Below are 16,838 nucleotides of genomic sequence, written 5' to 3'. Positions count from 1 at the left end.
TAAAAATAAATACAAAATTTTACAGGTAAGAGAAATGGTATTATTTAAACTATTCCTACACATCCATGTATACATCAAGCAGAGAAGGAAATAAACGAAATGAGTACTAAGAAAATCAGCATGTAAATGACATGTGTACAAAATATCGTTTATACCTGTATGTTCAAAATCATTCCTTTTCATTCATTTAGAGAAAAGGAAGATAAGGTAAATCAAATTCTAAAGAAAAAACAAATAAGACATGCAGGCACTTGATGTTCCACAAAAACAAAAACAAAAACAAACAAACTTGGAAACCCATACCTAGTAATTCGGTATGGGGTTCTATTTTATCATTATTTCAGATATAACGTCAAAGAATAGTCTGTAGAGTAAAATTTACTGAAAGCATGATGTGTTTATACCATGTATGCAACATGTATAAGCGATCTGGGCTGTCATGGAAATAAACAAAACTTTTAATAAGTTAAAGTTCAATTCTTTAAGTACTCACCTCATTTTATCTGGATGAATAAAGTTTCGTAGACTAGTGTGTTTGGTACAATCGTTTGTTAATTTTTTTTTCTAAAATTATTAAACTATTTCAAACTATCAACGATGTATGATAAATTGAAAGAAAGTTCAAAATGGTTTACTGGAATATTTGTAGGATTAAGTACATAGTTCTGGGTTAAGAGAATTTACGATTTCATTTAACGTAATATTAAAATCAGTAACGTCGTGATGACGTCGTTACGTCAAAAGTTGTAATTATTAAAGAAAATGCACCATTTTCCCAAACCTCTGGCGGAAAAACGGTAAGAGATAATTCCAAAAAATAATATGATTTTGAAAGGACACATCGTGGGCATGTTCGTAAAAAACTTCAATCGGATTTAGAGACAGGGCCGCCTCGTTATTCATACCGTACCCAGTTCTTTTCAAAATATAAAACATTAGTTTTTTTTTTTTAATCTTAATTAACATTTCAAAGTTTCACAATATCTTAGTCTAGGCAAGAACTCGATGATTTAAAGACCCAAATTTTTTACCGTACGGTTACCTGAGGAGGGGGAGTGGTCAAAATAACAGTGGTGTTATTTACCTGGAGACCCCAAATACCCAAGATGTCAAAAATCTGTGTATATGTAGCATTACACAGGAAGTCTGTGTTTGGTAATCAGGGTCAACATTACGTGTTTTGTGTCTGGTTTTGAGTGAAACTACGTGAAATAATTATTTTAATATGGAATTTATTTGTAAATTAAACGCTTTCATCGTAATCATGGTAATGTTTTTAATTAAAAAAATGATAAGATTCATGTATATTATTTTAGAAAATGTTTTCCTTACATAAAAGAAAAATTCACGAGTAAAAACTACAAATCAATAATATTTAACGTTTTTTAATCTTCAATAAAAGAAATCACTTGATTAAAAAAGTCTGACAATGGAAATAAAAAAATTTATTGATCCACCTTATGATTCGTCGAGCATGTGAACATGCATTTACCGCGATCGGAATTTTTTTATGGCCAACAATGTTGTCCAAAATATTCCATATTTTTTATTCTTCGTGTGTTAACAAAATGTTACGGTTAAAAAGACTTCTTTTCAGAATCGATCACTATTAATTATCTTCACATTTTCATTACGCATATATACAGACGCTAGAGGAAATTCGAGTATTAATTCTGACATCAATTTCTGTGCAACATTGTGCGGATTGTAGCCATAGTACAAAATAAAACATCTTTTAAAAACTATGCTATGCCGTTTATTTGTGATGAATATTTTTCTTATATCCCATTTCTTAAAAAATAATCTAATTCGTCGGACTTCTAATTACGGCAATTAGAGCCGGTTTCTGTGGACGCGGTCTTTTTTTCTACAGATAAACGTGGACAATATAAAACTTACAAGTGACAAATAGCAATGAAGATAGAAAAGAAATATTTTATTATGTCAATGTTTTAATAATCTACTTTCAATAATTTTTTGAAATAAAATTCAAACATATTGGAGTTTTCTAATCCGCGTGTATACTATGCGGGTACATGAAAGCGTTTGACGCGTGACCAGGTAATCGTTTTCAAAACATGCAAACTCAGATTATCAGGAGGCACAGGTAGCTGAGCTGTCAATCAAATCAGAAGCTATTGTTTTTTTTAATGATTGACAGGCGGTAAATTATTGATCTTGAATCAGGTAGATTTTGGGGGCGTTAACATAAAATTGGGTGTTTAAGAAAAGTGATGAAAGTAATCTATTTTATTTATTTATTTCAGTTAGAGAGAAAATAATCCATCGAAAGTTCCAAATATTCTCGCTATATACGGTATATTATTGTTCTATCAAAATTCATTATTGTTAAAATTTGTTTACAATGATATGAATGTCTGAATTCATGTTTACTGTGTATACACGGACTTCAAATCTCAATGAAACTTAATGATCGATCTTCCTGTATACCCTACCTGTGCGTAATATTATGTAGTATTACATAATTAGGTACACGACAAGTGAGAAGATTGGCACGTGTGCTATACACACTCCAAGGTGGGATATCATGAACCAGAGCCACAAAATCAGAATTAGTAAATATTTACATATCTGATTAAATAAATGAATTTTAAGAAAATATGGATGAAAGAAATTCCGAATTTAATACAAATGCATGTTTATCAAACTATTGAAAAGATCGTCAATTTACATGTATACAACATACCACACAAACTATTTACGCTCCAGAGCTGCAAATATTTTTTTTTCAGTTCTTCCTCCTCAGATAAGTATTGTAGAAATTGTTAAAATGGTTATTTTTGTAGAAATCGATATAATGGTTGCACAATCTGTATATCATGAATCAATTTACATGATCTTCATGGATGGTTTCCGTGGTTATTTCTTTAATCTTGTCTAAGATTCGGGTCTTGGACATATCTAGTTTTAAAATTCATAAAAACATTTCTTTTTTTAATTAATTTGTTTTACATACATCAGCTTCAATGTTTATAAAAGTAAGTATTTACGTCTTCTTAGACGAACAGAAAATATAAGGAATATAAAATATTGTAAGGTTGGAGATATCTCCTTTAACATGTGTTTAATATTACTGCAAATCTCGTGTGTAGATTTTTATAAATAATTATCAAACATTTTTTCTTTTTTTGATTTGTTTATGATTAATTTAATGACAACCAATAATTTATTAAAGTCATATATTTTTTTTAAAATAGTACATACCGGTAATAAAAGAAACAACACCGCGGGCGTGTAGATTTTCTCGGCAGGCGTGCTCTAAGACGGAAGCAAATTATAAAACGAATAAAGCATCGGACATGTGCTTCTTAAATTATTTTTGTTTGGTAAAACATTAAGTAAATAGTCTATTAAATTAATATATGTAATAAAATTAACTTTAGTCAATAAATAACAAGGCAGGCATATAGATTTTCTCGGCAGGCGTATTTTCCCCTGGCAGGCGTCGGCAGGCGTATTTTAGACCGCATAAAAGTTATCAGATGTTATTGACACCTAGGGGACACAATTTAAGTTTAAAGTACCAAATGCACGTATATTTAATTGACCTTGAAATACTTCGTACGTACTGAATGACCCCCCCCCCCTTTCCAATTTAATAACATCATTTTTTTCACACAAATTTTGACTGGGGGCGCTTTGACCAAAAACAGGGGGCGGTTTAGAAACTATGTTTTTCTATCAAAATATGTAAGGGGGCGCTTTGACCAAAATCAGGGGGCGCTTTGACCAAAAACAGGGGGGGGGGGGGTTAGAAACTACGTTTTTCTATCAAAATATGTCAGGGGGCGCTTTGACCAAAATCAGGGGGCGCAATGACCAAAATCAGGGGGCGCATTGACCAAAATCAGGGGGCGGTTTAGAAACTACGTTTTCCTATCAAAATATGTCAGGGGACGGTTTGACCAAAATTAGGGGACAGTTTGACCAAAATCAGGGGACGCTTTGACCAAAATCAGGGGGCGATTTCGTAGTATCATATTTCTATAAAATATGTCAGGGGGCGCTTTGACCAAAATCTGGGGACATTTTGACCAAAATCATGGTACGCTTTGACCAAAATCTGGGAACGCTTTGACCGGGGCGGTTTTCATTGGGAACGGTTTGACTGGATTTCGTCTTTTCCGTATATTAGTAATTACAAGGAACAAGAAGAAGATGGTAAAATTACTAAAATACATAATCATCATCATGTAGATCATAAACAATCAAATTGTGCTTAAACTGAATTATTATGGACAACATGGAAGACAGTGGATTTGACAGTGATCACAAATCGAATCAAACAGATGCACCTGACGTGAGTTTATAATTTTGACATCTGACTATTTTCACATATGTTCATCTGTTCATGAACTTAATGAAAATGTTTTACTATCTTTGTTTTTGAATGCAGATTTAAGTTTTCCCCTGCTCTCATTGTTGGATAAGTAAAACCTTAATTAATTGATAAAACTTAACCTTGAATTTTTTATGTTTTAGCAGTGGTGCATCAATTAACCCAAATGTGGACCCCTAATACACATTTATTGATAGCTTGTAGCCCTCTCCAAATTTTTAATCTGATATTTTTCTGGAGAGGACTACAATATCCATACCGTCTTCACAATGGTGCAAAAATAATTTACTTTTACATTCACCTTCTGAAAAGTTGAAATTTTTATTCACTAGCTAGCTCTGTCAACCACATAGTCCGTTAAAGTGAAAACCTTATAAGATAAACCTGCGTGTGTACCATTCGCTATCCTCAGAAGCCATGAAAGTTCCCGCACTTGCACCATTACAGAGATCCTAAGGTGTTGTAGCCCTCCCCATCCTAGTTTGGTTCAAGAGTCTACAAAACACAATTTGCCCGAGACACACAGTCAATAAATATTAACCTTTTATTTTAATGTTCTTTTGTCATACATATATTTTGTACTGCCTTCCATGGTGTAAACCTCATGTCTGTCACTGTTAAACACCAACAGATGCAAATGAGATTAAGCTCTCTCCATTATGTTATGTAAGCTGTCCAAAATCTCATCGATCAGTCCAACATCTCACTCAGCAGTCAAACATCGATTCTTTATGCCCAGTTGCCCACTCAGCAAAACATTAGAAATGTTAAACTTTTTTAGATTTAAATAGGAACAAATTTGAAAGGTATAACAAACAACAGGGTATATTTGTTACCAATCTTACAGAGTCCCTTGAATGGCACAGCAAATGGACTTGGTACACCAAAGAAAAATTCAAGCACATACAAGAAATCTTTTGACTTACAAAGAAAAATAGGTAAATATTTAATTAAGAAGCTTATAAATGAATGGGATGAGCTGTATAGGGGCTCTCAAGACAGTAGGGCTGGGACGATACTTGAATGGCACAGCAAATGGACTTGGTACACCAAAGAAAAATTCAAGCACATACAAGAAATCTTTTGACTTACAAAGAAAAATAGGTAAGTATTTAATTATGAAGCTTATAAATGAATGGGATGAGCTGTATAGGGGCTCTCAAGACAGCTACATTTGGGTACTAAAATTCATTAAAATAAAAAAAATGTGCACAAAATGATTTAAAAGAAGTTAGTTAGTATTCAAATCTAACTAGTACAAACTATCAATAATTCCATAAAAAAGAAAAAAATAATGAAATACCCATCATATTGAATTTATTTTTTATAAGTTTACAATATCCACAATGTTAATCATTTATGGAATGCAGATGATACTGAATTAAGGAATACTATATATTTGAATCTCTTTTATAAAGTTTGGTTTAGTGAACATAATGAAAAGCATGCATTTTTTAGTGGTTACAATGAAAATAATCCATGTTGTTACTTATTGATTTGGATTCAATTTAAGATAAACACAAAGAAAAAGCTGCCAAACGAGCTGTAACAGTCCAACCACAGAGATTAATACTGTCCAGAAATAGGTAGGTCACTTGACTAACATTTTTGTTTGGATAAAATTTTGTTGATTTGTGATCAAAACTCAGTACACTGGCAATTGAATTTTATTATGCCCCTCTTTTAAGAATGAAGGGCATATTGCATTGCTGGTGTCTGTTGGTCGGTCCACCAAGTTTCCGTTCATTTTCTTCCCAGTGGTTGCATAATGCATATACTGAAATGAAATTTGGTATACAGATTTTTAATAAGAATATCTAGGTTAAGTTTTTTGGGGGGTAAGATCAAGCCATTTTTGACAGAGTTATGCCCCTTGGACTTAGAAAAATTCCAACTATTTGCAGTTTCAATTCATTTTTTCACAGAGGTTACACCTACTGAAATTAAATTTAGTATGTATACAGATTTTTCATAAGAATATCTAGGTCAAGTTCTGTTTTCACTACAATCAAGCAAGTTTTGACAGAGTTATGCCTTTGGACTTAGAAAAATTCCAATTATTTGGGGGAAGACAAAGGTATTTTACAAACATCTCTCATTGTTTTAAAAGTAAGCATGTTCAATATACATGTATAACCATATCAAAAATTTAAATTCTGTTTGGGATTTAATTTTGTTGATACATGTAATTGATAACAGTGAAATATAAAAAAAAAAATAATCCCCAACAAATATTTCAGTTTTTACAGTATATGTTTTTGAGCAGATGATGTTTCACTGTCAATATATTTATTAACAGATTAGCTGTTCCTCAGAAAAATGACATAAAACCAATGAATGAAGATAATCAGCCTCTTGTAGCAATCATGACAGATGACAGGTATGTACTGTACTGTTTTAAATTTTTTTTTTTTTTTAAATAATGAAGTTGGAAGAAAATAGTTTGCTAATTGCAAAGTAGGAATTACACAGCTCTGCTTTTAAGCTACTTCACCTTCTCCATCCAAGGTTTTACGTTACATGTCTTATATTACACATCAGCTGATAGACTGTCTTGTAAACAGAAAAATAATCAGCTTCACTGTTGAGAGAATTTGCGTTTCTAACATTGTTGAAAATTGAAATAATTTTCTTATGTATCTGTATAATATATGTAACATTTAGAATTATCCCCAAGTATTCTATAAATAGAGAACAAATTAATATTTTTTCAGTGATGATGACTTTGAATTACCTGTGATATCCAAAGCTGCTCAAAAGGAGATAACCCAGCAATTAATCAAGGATGGCTATAACCTTGACCTTGAACCAGATGATGAAGACCTTGACCTCATTCCGCCAAGGCCAGTCAGTGAACGATGTACTTGTTGTAATTACTATACAGGGTATTGTGCTATCCAATAATGCCATATGGTGCTGTAGGAAAAAGATGGAACTGTACTGAATGCTATGTGTAAGATAAGCTGTGAGTTGATTTAGGCACTACAGATGATGGTATAAATGTACATCTTGCATCATTTTCTTAAGAATTATCACAAACATTTTTCTTTCATTTTAATTAATATACATATATAAGAGATTAATTGTAGGTAAAATTATTTTATTAAAGTTTTAAAAATCAATTTAAATTTTTTGATAATACTGAACTACTAGAAATATATTGAATCAAACTGAAATCAAAACCTTGAATCTAAATTTCTTTTTAATTTAGGCTTAACAAAGATTTTTAGGTCCCTGTTATGGAATTGCAATCTTTATTAGACAAATCATAATTATGCATATTCTAAAATAGGTATGTTAAATCATATGGTACTTTAAATAAATTCAATCTACCTATTTAATCTTATGCATGTCACACATTGCCTTAAAACAACTTTTTGAAATAATCATTTATGCACTACTATTGTCTGTTTTTAAACTAGAACTCAGTAGGTATTTATGAAGAGAATAATTTTGCATTTTTTCTAAAAGCTGTAGATCTTTTCATAAAAACATCTTATGGTTAGTTTAATTCATATTACACTTAATTTACTATGCATCAAATGGCTTTGCATTACCTTCAATGAATGCTAAGCAAGGCTAATGGAAATTCAGTTTTGACTGATATGTTAGCAAAATTAGGCTACATGCAAAATTTTGGTGGTCAGTTAGCACTAATGATATTTTTTATCAACAAAGAAAATCCCCCCCCCCCCAAATGTATACAGACACTATAACATTTTGTCAATTGTATACCTGCAATCTGCTTTATCTATTTTAAATTAAATATTATATTAAATAGTTTACCTATCGTCCTTATTAAGGACAAAAATTTAATTCAAATTAGTTAATTTGTATCAATTTTTTTTTGAATGCAGTATAATTTGCATAATTTTTACTTAATATTAATTTGATAAGAAATAAATTTTTCATGCACATTCATGTGAACATGACAAAAGGAATCAAAATTGTGTGAATGGACTGTGATCTGATGATTACAAAGAAATATTTATTTTGTTAAGTTTTACAAATGAATTCCTTTTATCCTGAAACAAGCATTCCTATTTGTATTGTTTTCGTTAATTATTTATTATCTTTATTTAAGTAAAAAAAGAATCCAGAAGGATGATTCCAACATCTATCTCTGATATTTTATTAATATCATTATGTATTATCAGTTATGTGTGTGTGTTTTTAAATTTTTGGAGAGTTTGTTATTTGTATAAAGAAGGAGGAAGAATTCATGTTATGGCCCCGAGGTTAAAAAACTTTTAGTCATTGTCAGATCTGCTCAGAGATGTTTTTTTCTTTTTGATGAATATGTAATTGTTACAATTTTTTTGTTACAGAAATATTTGTATGCATAATTAAATAGACACAAGTTATCCATTTATCCATGAGTCTAAATACTGTATACAGGTAAATTTTGGCCCCCTTTTATTTTTGCCTCTTTCTCCCTGCTCTCATTTGGGCGAATTTTAAATGGGGCGAATTCAAAGTATATAGTATAATTTCTTAAATAAATCTATGACTTGGCAAATTTAAAACCAGGCAAAATTGTCTGCAAGTGTGAAAGGGCTAAAATAATACGGGGCAAAAATTCCCCTGTATTATTGCAGTATCTGAAAATTCATAACAAGTCCCATAACTCAGAAATCCAGTTAAACATATCTGTTGATATGATTTATTATATGATATTATACACTAAACTATACATAAATATTTTGCAATTTAATTACCAGTAGCAATTTTTTACGCAGGGTATATTTTTTTGGTATGCTCTGGCTTTGTTGTTATCTTTTTGCAATACCAATTTTATATTGATCCATGCATTCCTTTCCTAGATCTGTTTCTTTTCTTTTTGTTTTTCAAGTCATGCAGAGTTTTGTACATTAAAAATTGTGACATTTTTTAATTTTTAGCTCTACTGGTCAGAGACCAGAAGAGCTTATAAAATTGTGTCCGTCCGTCTGTCTGTCTGTCTGTCTGTAAACAATTTTTCAAAATGCTACTCCTCCTACAGTTTTTATAATATAACTTGGCACACAAGTAGACTACACTAAAAACATAATTCTGTGCATCGGTTTTTGATTTCAATGAACGGTGTTGCCGTGGTTACTAAAAATAGAAATTTCTGTGAAATTCTTTCAAAATGCTACTTTACAGTTTTGTCTGATTTCAATATAACTTGGCACACAAGTCACTACACTAAGATACATAATTCTGTGCATCGGTTTTTGATTTCGAAACGGTGTTGCCGTGGTTACTAAAAATAGAAATTTCTGTGAAATTCTCATGCTACTCTTCCTACAGTTTTGGTCAGATTTCAATATAACTTGGCACACAAGTCGACTACACTAAGATACATAGTTCTTTGCATCGGTTTTTGATTTCGATGAACGGTGTTGCCGTGGTTACTAAAAATAGAAGTTTCTGTGAAATTTTTTCGAAATGCTACTCTTCCTACAGTTTTGGTCCGATTTCAATATAACTTGGCACACAAGTAGACTACACTAAGATACATAATTCTGAGCATTGGTTTTTGATTTCGATAAACAGTGTTGCCGTGGTTACTAAAAATAGAAATTTCTGTGAAATTCTTTCAAAATGCTACTCCTCCTAACATTGTATTTCAATATAACTTGGCACACAAGTAGACTACACTAAGATACATAAGTCTGTGCATCAGTTTTTGATTTTGATGAACGGTGTTGCCGTGGTTACTAAAAATAGGAAATTATTTGAAATTCTTTCAAAATGCTACTCCTCCTACAGTGTTGGTACACAAGTAGACTGCGTGATTCTGTGCATCGGTTTTTGATTTCGATGAATGGTGTTGCCTTGGTTACTAAAAATAGAAATTTCTGTGAAATTCCTTTCGAAATGCTACTCCTCCTACAGTTTTAATTCGATTTCAATATAACTTGGCACTCTAGTTGACTACACTAAGATACATAATTCTGTGCATCAATTTTTGATTTCAATGAACAGTGTTGCCATGGTAACTAAAAATAGAAGTTTCTGTGAAATTCTTTTTAAAATGTTTCCCCTTTAGTTTTGGTCCGATTACAATATAATTTGGCACACAAGTAGACTATACTAAGATACATTATTCTGTGCATAATGAAAGGATCATTTTTGTTGCTGTTTGAAAGTTTCAAGTCCCAACTGCCACTTTTCTCTTCCTTTGTTTAAAGTATAAACCAGTAGAGCTACAGTCTCGACAGAGACTTCTGGTTATATCTGTAATAGATTAAGATACATGTATGTTTAAATTAACACTTTTGTGTAATGCAGTCATATGAATATCAGATAAACTTTAGATTACTCATTCAATTTATTTCACGTGGCTTTATTTTTGCAAGGTTTTTTCATTGCTTTCATTCTAAATTTGTTTCATTATTAACTTAAGAAATAATGAAGTTAATTTTTGCAATTATGTGACAAAATTTAAATTTGGAAATGTCTTCCCATATGTAACCATATTTAACATGTATAATGCAAGGTGCAATTTGTGGCATCACCACAAATTCAGTGGTCAAGCTTGTTTCACATGTGTTCAACTAATATTCAAATGAGTTCTGGATAATAAAATATGTGTATGAGTAAAAGATTATAACAATGTATAAATCAACATTCAATGTAACTTAACATTTACATAACTACTGAAGGTTGCATTTTAAAGCATTTGGATAAGGAAAGATTGTTGATAATGAAATTCATACATTTACACAGCTTTAATTTATCATGAAAACAAAGAGCACAGGTTCTTGTACCATTTTATAGAACCTGTTGTAATAATTTCTTATAAATGTACTCTTTGTTAAAAATATGAATTATCCCCCTTGTCCTTCAGAGATAAAAGTGTCATTTACAATGAAGCGTGTTGAAGTGGTAAAATATTTTGTTTCCTATCGGATGTCTATTATTACTTCATGACAAGCCCATTTCTTTAGAAACGTGAAAGAAATGTTTGTTATAATTCTTAAGGACACCCCCAATTTTTGTGACTAGCAACATGAATTGCACTAAAATGGAGCTTTAAAAAAGTCAGAAGAGAGAGTTGGAGAGTCTTCGCTTCTGTAAAACACAAATTGCAAGAAATACCTGTATGCACATGTACATATTTTTGAATTACCGTAATAATGTATATTGGAGTTAGCACAATACATGTTTTGGTCGAACACATGTTTATTCGGTGTTTATTTAGACTGTCAATTTGATTGGCTATTATATTTATGGAAAAGGAATAAACAGTTTGACTGTTTTATCCATTTCATCATATGACAATCAATGTTCTAAAGATAGGTCAAAACGTTCCATTTGAACAGAAAATTTTACCACTTCAATGCACTTTATTGTACCTGTGTGGAAAGTTTTAAGTATACATATTTGAAAGAAGATGTCTCTCAAAGGCATCATCTTTTTGATAAAAGATATGGATAGTGTATTAAGTGATCATTTTCAGTGATATATTGTCATGAAATTTTAAATATTTCTAAATACATGTAATTTAAAGCTAATTTGTGTCTATGTACCTGATCTGTGTTGCATATATAGACATTAATTGATGAAACAACTTCCTTTGAATGTTGTCTTTAAATACTTTTTTTAATTTTAAAGCTTAAAAATGTGAAATCATTGGAAAAATACTGCCAACCAAATTTAAAAAAGATTTTTTTTTTTCAAGAGCTTGTTTTTTGGTGATGGGAATGAGTGAATGATCATATAATCATCCTATGTATTTTTTGTTTCTGAATATTTTAATAAAAATGTCATTAATACGATTTAATGTTGCAAGTTGAAGTTTAAAATCAATTACTCTTGTAACAAAGCAGCCTTTGATAATGATGATTCTAGTCTGATATTTATCAGATACATTTATAAGGAATCATCCTTCGGTGGTGTATATTAAAGTTTTGTTTGTTTTTTTTTGAAAACACAACCCTTGATAAAGATTACCATTGGGATTATAGAAGAAATACTCAAACACATGATAAGGTACCTCGATCATTTTGGAGGAAAATTTTTACTAGTATATTGTACATGTGTGAACATGTGGTCTGACCTTAACATAGGAATATCCTATTAGAAGTCTTTTTTAAAAAAATCACAGGAATGGCAAGTCTAGATCAGTAATACATGTGTATATTCAAGTAGTTCAGATTTAGATTTATTCTAATCATGACCCCCCCCCCCCCCTTTCCCGGAAGTAGGTTGATCCACGTTGGATAATTAACATTTTTCATAGAAATACTTAGAAAAATCTTCACTCCAGGAAGTTTAGATTGAAGTTCCGTCTTATCATACACCTAGGGTGGGTTGGTGCCATAAAAGGTCATAGTTTTATATAGGAAAATGTAGGTGTAAGGAGAAAAGAGAAGAATTCGATGGACCAAACCGGAATTTGAGCCCAGGCTCCCCGAATCTCCAGTCAGGTGCTCTTCAAACTTAGTTATCTGGTCGCTGGCGATAGAACCTATCTGACCACCTAATTCATATCTCTTAAAGGTCTTTGCCTTGAAGATCTATATGAATCCAAGCTCTTCCCTGGCAGGTCTTTCAATAGTCATGTCCTGGTAACGGCACCAAATTATGTAACAGGAAAAGATAAAATGTATGACTACACCAGGAATCGAACGTGAGACATTTGCATCACTAGTCAGATGGTCTTCCTTTTGAGCTAGAATATAGCTAGAGCAATATCCACGGCCAAAACTATTGGGAGAGGGAAAGAAATCCATGATGAGAAACGTTACTTAGGTGAACTCTGTAGCCTATAGGCCTTTAAGATTTTGGAATTTGTCATTTTTTCCCAATCCTCCATGATGTATATGTAAAGTTAGAGGTTTTTACTTCAAAGAAACCCAAATAAATGCATAATATGTTTACAAATACTAAATAAGGCGCTGATTATGTGAAAGCCTCCTGAGGAAGTGTAAATTTTAAGATATGACCACAGTAAAAAAAAACAACAGTTTTACATGGAAATACAGTCACACCGTTTTATCTCGAACTTAATGGGCCATTAAAAACAGAGATATCCAAAGATTCAATATATCTAGGGTAAAATATTTAAAGGTGATTTCCAAATCGATCCCCATATCCTTAGCATTCGATATATCGGTGTTTGAGATACAGAAGTTCAACTTTATATAAGGAAAGCTTATAAAAATTTTTTTTTTCAATAACCACTGGATTAAAGATGATGAAATTGGTTAACTTTGTAAATGAATAGTTTAAAAAAAAAAGGAGAGAGAATTCATGTGTGTATCTATTCCTGACTGATTTTTATGTTGTTCTCGACCAGAGAAACTCCCATTTATTTATTATTCTCCAGTAAGACAAACCAAGCCCTCGGTTTTTGATAAGCAGGATCTAATATTCCTTAATAGATATCATAATGAAAATTGGTTTCCAGCACATAAAATCAGCTATTGCTCTTACCGACTTCAGTTTATTCTTTGTCTATAAGCACAAGTCAACTATTTTGGTCAAAATATGGAAAATAATCAAACCTGGCTTTTGTCACGTCCTTTTTATTTTGAAGAGAGAATTGTATCAGTAAACATTTTGATGAAAACAATTCAAATATGTCAGTAAGGTACAAAATACCAAAAATAAGCGATAAATATTGTGCAGATAATGGAACTTGGAGTATTTATGACAAGAAAATTGATGTTTGACGACCATGAATTATTCATTATCTTCAATTCCTAGACAATGAGGAGAGGTATATTATACCGGTACTTTATATGGCTGTCACTATGCAGTTGTTAATACGCGTTCCATGTACGATTTTGATATTTTTCAGATCGGAGACTTTCGAGTTGTAAAATAGTACAAAACACCCCACATCACGATTAATGAGGATGCCCCTTTTGTAACCAAATTTAAAATCAAATATGTTTTAGTAAGCTCACATGGATGAAAAAGCAAGGATACTTTAGTTACTTAGACGTAGCAAGACCTAGTGGGTAGTTTTGGGGTTTAAAGGCAGAGATTTTTTACCGGGTGGTAAATTCCAGGTGAGGGAGGGGCTTATTATGCACAGGTGTGAAAGCCTTGGGGGCTAGCAGTCTACCTGTGGACATCTGTCTCCTAATCCCTATACACAGGAAGCGATTTAATACACAGCGAAAACCCCCTACCCATTAAAAAAATTATTATTTTATCACACTATGAATTCAAATATTAAAACAACAAGCAGGTCTTTCAATAGTCATGTCCTGGTAACGGCACCAAATTATGTAACAGGAAAAGATAAAATGTATGACTACACCAGGAATCGAACGTGAGACATTTGCATCACTAGTCAGATGGTCTTCCTTTTGAGCTAGAATATAGCTAGAGCAATATCCACGGCCAAAACTATTGGGAGAGGGAAAGAAATCCATGATGAGAAACGTTACTTAGGTGAACTCTGTAGCCTATAGGCCTTTAAGATTTTGGAATTTGTCATTTTTTTCCCCCAATCCTCCATGATGTATATGTAAAGTTAGAGGTTTTTACTTCAAAGAAACCCAAATAAATGCATAATATGTTTACAAATACTAAATAAGGCGCTGATTATGTGAAAGCCTTATTTATGCTAGCAGTCTACCTGTGGACATCTGTCTCCTAATCCCTATACACAGGAAGCGATTTAATACACAGCGAAATATGGCATAAGAGATTAAACGACTTATCTATTGTTTCAATGCTTGATTTATCAAAGAAAAACTGTCAGATTGTAAAGATTTATTTCATTACTGATGGCTTAATTCCATGGAATTAATCAATAAATTTTAGTATACCTCAGCACAAGCTTTTGTAAAAATATGACTCATTTGGATGTGTTTTTGTTAATTGATGCTTAGAAGACCAATGATGGACCTTCATGCACTTGATTGACAGGGGGTAGCCCTGTCAATCAAGTGCATGAAGGTTCATCATTGGATGCTGGAACTTGATTGACACTTACTCACTGGTCCCTGTGTATACCCTGTAGACCTTGTTTGGGACTCGTGGTGACGTTCCAATTAACTTTTGATCCTTTGATGTTTACTGAACATGGTATATAGAAACTGTACATGTATTACTATGATTTTTTTTTTAGATTGATAATATATGAATTTAATATACCTTTAGTTTTTGAAACGATTATGATCATTAAAAAATAACCTTTAGTACATAAATCTTTTTTCAAATGAAATTTTGATATTAAATTTAATATGCTAAATGGTAAACCAAAAGTGGAATTGTTATTGATAAAGTTCAGAGCAACACTGTGTGAAGTAATAAGATTTAAAAATAATGTTTCTGATCATGGGTAACTTATACGAGGGGTGATCAAAAAGTTCGCAAACTAATTGAATAACTTCCATACAAGAAACAATATTTGGTTTTAATGTTGATTATATTTTAAATTAATCCTCCCCGATTTTAATGCACATCAACCACCGTTCTGCGCATGCGCGAATCACGTGATATTGGCGGTCACGTGACCCCCTCCGTAGCGTTCTGTCACAAAAGTTAAAAGATTTTTCCGAGTTTTATATTTCTTTCCATGTGAGTTAATTTTTATGACAAGAACAGTTAATTTGTCAGAAATGGTCATATCTCGGCAACAGAATGGGTGGATAATAACATCCTTTCCAAAAATAAGCATGGCGACCATTAAAACACAAATCTTCTGTCTCAGGAGAGACCTTTATTCAGGGTGGATAGAGAATGGGTGCATCCTTTTTATCATATCTAATATGTTTAAAATCTAAAGTAAACGATATCTTAGGTATTTAATACTTATATCATTGTTCAAATATTTAACTATTTTTCAAAGTGCTAATTGGAGGTCTTTGATAGCAAATTGCTTGATTAAAAATACATATCTTTTCAAACTTGCTTTCACTGGGCAAGATGACAAGTATCATTTTTAACCATCAGCCTTCCTTCACTAAAACGATTAATCCAATCATTAATTGAATTTATAGGAACTCATTTATCTCAATAAACTGTGTACAAATTATTATATGATATTGTAGAGGGATTTCTAAGATATTATAATAAATTGTACAGTCGTTTGTTGAACGAGTTCGACTGAGACAACCATTTTTCGTCACAAGTGACCTAAATAGTGACGTCATATTCACATTGTGACGTCACAAAGAGAGAAACTTTATTCAGCATATGCTATTTATAGACCTTGTGTATGGCTATGTGTGTACCGAATTTCATTCTAATCTGAATTGTGGTTTTGTAGATATAGAGATAGTTTGCGAACGTTTTGATCACCCCTCGTATTTTCTCTTTTTTATTCAGATAAGAATTTACAAGCAATTTTTTAAGCATGTTTCATGATAGACGGGATCCTAGGGATGAATGAATTAGGTGTAATTTAGTTGTAACAAGAGATGTTTTTTTTAAATAAACACATATACTAACATCTAAAACAATCTTTGTTTTAATATTGGAATTTATAGAATGATATCATAATACTTTTTTTTTAAATGGGAAGGGT

The 16,838-nt window shown here is 31.8% G+C and overlaps 1 protein-coding gene and 1 long non-coding RNA gene across 2 annotated transcripts; both read left to right on the top strand.

The window, feature by feature from the left end:
• Positions 1-4,146: 4,146 nt before the first annotated feature.
• Positions 4,147-7,511, top strand: LOC134252536 (protein FAM219A-like). Its single transcript, XM_062735038.1, has 5 exons — positions 4,147-4,321; positions 5,208-5,298; positions 5,874-5,946; positions 6,660-6,740; positions 7,075-7,511. Exons 1-5 carry the CDS (start codon positions 4,256-4,258, stop codon positions 7,262-7,264), a joined length of 501 nt encoding a protein of 166 aa, XP_062591022.1. The 5' UTR covers positions 4,147-4,255; the 3' UTR covers positions 7,265-7,511.
• A 111-nt stretch (positions 7,512-7,622) lies between these two features.
• On the top strand, positions 7,623-10,950 carry LOC134252537 (uncharacterized). The gene is made up of 2 exons (XR_009988981.1): positions 7,623-9,269; positions 10,598-10,950. It is a non-coding gene; the product is annotated as an uncharacterized LOC134252537 (long non-coding RNA).
• The last annotated feature ends 5,888 nt before the right edge of the window (positions 10,951-16,838 follow it).

This window comes from Saccostrea cucullata, unplaced genomic scaffold (assembly GCF_032062105.1).
Source record: "Saccostrea cucullata isolate Sc308-1 unplaced genomic scaffold, CSIRO_AGI_Scuc_v1 ctg167, whole genome shotgun sequence".
NCBI classification, from domain to species: Eukaryota; Metazoa; Mollusca; class Bivalvia; order Ostreida; family Ostreidae; genus Saccostrea; species Saccostrea cuccullata.
The sequence above is the reverse complement of the archived record's forward strand: the minus strand, read 5'-3'. Positions and strand labels throughout refer to the sequence as shown.